The sequence below is a fragment of the Coccinella septempunctata genome, chromosome 3 (assembly GCF_907165205.1).
Source record: "Coccinella septempunctata chromosome 3, icCocSept1.1, whole genome shotgun sequence".
Lineage (NCBI taxonomy): Eukaryota > Metazoa > Arthropoda > Insecta > Coleoptera > Coccinellidae > Coccinella > Coccinella septempunctata.
This window is the reverse complement of record NC_058191.1, coordinates 2,217,905-2,223,667: the sequence shown is the minus strand read 5'-3', so window position 1 is coordinate 2,223,667 and position 5,763 is coordinate 2,217,905. Positions and strand designations below refer to the sequence as shown.

General features: G+C 33.1%; 1 protein-coding gene across 1 annotated transcript; it reads left to right on the top strand.

Moving 5' to 3' along the window:
• The first annotated feature begins 163 nt into the window (after window positions 1-163).
• Window positions 164-4,810, top strand: LOC123309976 (zinc finger autosomal protein-like). The gene is made up of 4 exons (XM_044893296.1): window positions 164-543; window positions 593-778; window positions 1,065-1,203; window positions 3,674-4,810. Exons 1-4 carry the CDS (start codon window positions 423-425, stop codon window positions 4,626-4,628), a joined length of 1,401 nt encoding a protein of 466 aa, XP_044749231.1. The 5' UTR covers window positions 164-422; the 3' UTR covers window positions 4,629-4,810.
• Window positions 4,811-5,763: the final 953 nt, after the last annotated feature.

Below are 5,763 nucleotides of genomic sequence, written 5' to 3'. Positions count from 1 at the left end.
CTAAAAGAATTTCTTTTTAGAGTTCACTGTTTATTATTATGATCCTGATATTTTTCTTCTTAGATGTTAGATCAAACAAAGATTATAGAGTACTCTATAATCTGAGATCAAAGATATATCTTTGTTTCTGACATGTGACATGTATTCGCGCTCTGGCCGCTCTGTGTTGTCAGTTGTCATGCAAATTAAAAAATGTAAATAGAAAAGAGTGGTTTAGATTATTAAAATTATTATAATTCTTAGAGTCTTTAGTGATAATATTATGTTTCTAATTTTTTCGTGATGGTTTTCCACATTAAATGTTGCGTGCCTCATTGCAAAAGCATAACCAAAATAAGACGTAGGTTCCCTAACCCAACTAAACAAATAAGATAGGTTCAACAAATGGATTTACAGCTATTAATAACTTTGAGCTGATAGAAATGAATTCAAAAAATGTTCACAATCGTAAAAGGGTGTGTAACCAACATTTTGAGGCTAAATATTTGTCTAGTAGGTTTACCAAGTTACTTCCGCATGCTGTTCCAACATTAAATCTCCCTGGTGAGTAGAACATTTGTTTGTGAAACTTGAATTGATCAGATCATTGTAGCTTTAAGTTCGACTGGCTCAAATGTTGATAATGAAATGTGCGATACTCCATCCACATCCACCAAACCAACCCAAGAGATTTCAAGAGAACAGGACAAAACTTCTTGTCGTCCTGTTCAACTACCCGAACCAGACGATACATTAATTGAGATTTCAGGCAGGAATAAAACTTCCACAAGTATTGAGGGTAATGAAATTTGGAATTTTAATGTCCTGTGATTCTGTGCCAATTTCTTTAAACTATAATACAAGTTCTTTATGAATTATACACTTAATCTATGCTGCTCCTTACTGAAGAGTTTTGAAATTTAATGATATTTATTTTGAAAGCGGTATAGATTAATTCAAAGCCACCTGTGATGTTACATTTCTCAATTTTTACCTAAAGTATATGTGATAATAACAAGGGTTTTAACAATTCTTTATTTTAATTTATAAGATCTAAATTATCCTGATCCATTTTTTTGTTTCAGATGTGGTTGATAAGGAATTTTCACTTGAGATCAAGAATATCGAAGAGGAAACAATAAAAGTTGAACACATTAAACATGAAGAAATGGAAGTTAGTGAAATTGTTTTGGTGAAACAAGAAACGGATGTTTCAGCTGCAGTGTAAGTCGATTAGTTTAGAATGTGATTTGCAAAAAAAAAACTTACATGGTTAATTTGAGAACTGAAACGGAATGGATCACAGGCCATCTTTCAAATCAAACTAAAATACTTATGCATAGTTGTTAATATTTTGCCCAAATGTCTATAACTTTGGAAGTAAGTTTTGAGCCTCAAATTATTCCCAAACAATAGGGTTTGACTCATTGATGAAGATTGGAGGTCAAATTGAATTCTGTCCACCCGTGAATTTTCTAACTTCCACAACAATGTAGGAACTTGAATTTTGCAGAGTAGGTTTAGGTATCAAATGAGCTTGTTGATCTAGTTCTTGAGCTGAATCTGGCAGATGGTTTTGGAGTTTGGTGATGGAGGTTGAAAGCATTCTAATTGCTGATGAAATGTCTGAAACGGTATATTCATTTTGAATTTCAGAATATTTGTACTGTTAGTGCACAATGGCATCAGTGATTCAATCTATTCTGAAAATAAGAATTGAAGTAAACATGAATAATTACTCTGAATGAATCTGTCTCCGGGTTTCTCTAAGTGTAGTTAGAAGAGATTGTAATCATATTAGTAGAAGTGCTGCATTTACTTATGGCCTGGAAGAGCAAGAGCCAGAGCTACAAGCGTAGCACAAGATCAGCTAATACATTCCGAATAGCTCAATCCGGCAAGCTTCCAGAAAACACCAACTGGTTCTGTTGATACTAATGAAAGAAAACACAAATGTCACCTGTGTGATTAACCTTCAAATAGAGCCAATTGTCTCAAACAGCATCATTTTAACTTGGGGAAATGCAAGTGCCCTTGTGTGATTTCGCCACGGACTGTAAAAAACATTTCGCGTCACATATGGATGCTGTCCATTTAAATCTGAGGACACAAGTGTCATCTATGCGATTATGCTCCTAACCAGAAAAGAAGTCTAATGGAAATGGATTGCGAAATTTTTCTCATTATTAAGTAACCTAAACGATTTTATGAAATGACTCATTTCCATATCAACTGTCAAAAATCTTAGGACCAAGTGTAAAAAAATAGAATATTAATTCAGAATCTCACCAATAAAATTCGTTCAAATTATTCACAATTTTTTTCACAATGGTCATCACAATCTCTAACAATCGTCGTAAAAATTGGATGAAATAGGGTAACAATAATAATACTTTCATATCAGTAAACAGTAAACTGATGTCACAAATTTCTTCACCCTAAATCCCTCGATACAACAATTTTTTCAAGTGGCCTGATGCTACTAATCAGAAAGACTGGCAAGTACTGAACTGAACCATTCATTGTCCAGCCACAGTCCCGTACTTGAAATTTGATGAATTTTTGTCGAATATCTCAGGGTTGTATCTCAGCCATCTCTGATATTTTATATAGATAATTTTTGGTGAAATGCCTTATTTTGATGTCTTCTAACTTCTATCAACAAAAGCCTCAACTTTGTTTGCTTGTATAAACAAGCATTTTAACTATACTCCTAAAAATGTAGAGGGATAACGATAGTTTCGAAAATTTATTCCTTGATGTTATCGAAAACATCATCGAAATTTTTTTTCGCATTCAAGTTTAAAATTTTTTTGTTCTGTTTATTTTTTATTTTATGTAGGCGACTAAACTGACGAAAATACTACTAGCTGCACACAAATATTCAAAAATCCATAGTTGAACTTAAAACAGAGTTTTTTACTACGACGCATGTTTCGTCATCACTATAGCATCTTCAGATAGGTGGAGGTAAACTGAAATATCGACCACTTCAAAGCAATATGGAATCTATATTTTTTCGCCTTAACCCATTAAGTCCCAGAACTATTTTTCATCGGTCAACATCAAAATATTGTTTCGTGTTTCGTTATTCCTCTAACGTTTTACACTCAAGTGAGAGCACGTTTTTCAATTCTCAAGTTGAACCTTTCAAGAACGTGTTCGCACGTAAACAAATACAATAGCCCGCGAATCATGGCACACAGAGATAAATTAACGGACTACAGATTGTTGTGCCGTATGGCATCACGGGTACATAAAGGGTTAATATACCCCACAACTAAAATGAAATTATAACAGAGATATCAAGGAAAAACTTGAAAAAAGGGCAAACAGCAATATTTTTGTAAATGTTTTCTAGTTTTTGCAGACAACTTTCAAGTGCGTTATAAATTTTCTCGATTTCTTTTTTACCATCATCGGAAACGAGTTGATCTGTGGTACATCTTTTGTCATTAGCAATCATCTAATTCTAAATCACTGATATCACATCGGCAACGCCGCATTTAATATTTACTTTCTATAATTCAGTGAACTCAATAAAGTCATTCTAGCGGGCTATGACTTCTCTTGATTTCAGCCTAAAATTCCATCTTCAACTGCTTGAACTCGAGATATTTGATACTGAATGTTACTTTCTACTAATTGTATTAAATTTTATTGCAAACTGCTCATAATTGATATTTTTCCTCAGCTTTCCACATTCGGAAGAGGACAATCATTGTGTGATTGAAGATAAGGAAAACGTTCGGCTGTTCATCGATGGAAAAGAAAGTATCAATTCGAGCGATGAATCGACAGAAAAAGAATTCAATCCAAACAAATTTGAGAATGAATTTTCACAGAAAGAGGAAGTGACTCCGAAAACACATTTTGATTCAAATGAATACAATTGCCACTTGTCCGATTATAGTTCAAATCGAAGCAATACTCCTGAACAGCATATGGATTCCATTAATTCCAATTCGAACAAATACAAGTGTCAATTGTGTGATTATGTTACGAAACATAAAAGTGCCCTCAGACCTCATATAGAATCCGTTCATTTAAATTTAAGAAAGCACATGTGTCTCTTTTGCGATTACTCAGCGAACAACAAAACGTATCTCAGGATACATGTAGATAATGTTCATTTAAATTTGAAGAAACTTCAATGTCACTCGTGTGATTATGCCACGAACTCGAAAATAAATCTCGAAATACATGTGACTAGTGTTCATTTAAAATTGAAACAACACAAGTGTCACTTGTGTGAGCATGCTGCGAGCAGGTTTAGCAATCTTAAAGCACATATAGACGTAGTTCATTTGAACCGGAAGAAACACAAGTGTCACCTGTGTGATTATGCTGCGAGTTCTGAAACGAATCTCAAGTTACATGTGGATGGCATTCATTTAAATTTGAGGAAACACAAGTGTCACTTGTGTGAGTATGCAACTAATCGAAAAGTGAACCTCAAACGACACGTAGATAACATTCATTTAGACATAAAGAAACACAAATGCCCCTTGTGTAGTTATGCAACCAATTATAAAGATACCTACGAGAAACATATAGATTCCATTCATCCCGATTTGAAGATTTGTGATTATTCCGCGAACTCGCAGCAGAACTTGACTATACATACAAATTCTGTTCATTTGAATTAAAAAACATAAATTTCACATGACATTTGTTATCATGAGGCAAGTCCTGAAAAGATTCTCAAGTTACGTGTGTATATGGTATTCATTTAAATTTGAGAGAACATAAGTGTCACTTGTGGGAGTATATAACTATAATTAAAATTGAACCAAAGATTAATGTTTGCCTCAAACGACATAGAGAACATCCACTCTTGTGTTGTGTAATTATACCAAGAATTATAAATATTCCTGAAAAGCATTTAGTTCCCATTCATTCTGATTTGAAGAAACATAAGTGTCACTTTTGTGATTATGCTACTAAATCGAAGCAGCATTTGAATATATATTATATTCAAAAATTATTGGCATCACGCATCACAGTAATTAATATCTTATTACAAAATACCTCGATGTATCACTAGTTTCCATTACAGAACTGGAAGAGTGAAAGTATAAATATAACCTGGAAAAAATGTATTTGGAAAAAAATATTCAAATTCGGGGTAAATTAATCAGCATTTAGAGTTGATACAATTATATTCCAAATTTGTTCGAATGAATTGGGAACGTGAACAGCATCAGTACAAAATTCACATTATCTTCGGTCAGTGCACAAATTCACATATATAATAGGTCATTAAAATCTGAAAGTTCACGATTGTGATTTTGCTACGAAGCATAAAAATACCACCAAAGAACATATAGATTCCGTTCATCTGAACATGAAAAAAAAACAAGTGCCACTTGTGTGATGATCTCGGAAAACATATGAATTAAGTCAATTTGAATTTAAAAGAAACAACCTTTCGAGATTTTGCTACTGAAATGAAGAAGAGCAAAACACCATATTCCATATGCTACTTCAATCGTACAAATACTATAAAAACAATTATATCAAAAAGGTAGATGAAATTTGTACATAAATGTAAACATGAATCACTTTTCGAATTGATTACAATATGGAAATTTACTCTTTGTATTACAGAAAGTGAATTTTTTTAAGGTTCAAATACTGCAATATATAATGTTGAATCAAAATAAAGGAAAATGTGAAATATTTTCTTTCAATAAATCACTATGTGTGCAGTGCCGTCTCTCATTCACCCGGTGCCCTCCTATAGATGTATGGCCTCAGGAAAATGCATACGAATATTGAATA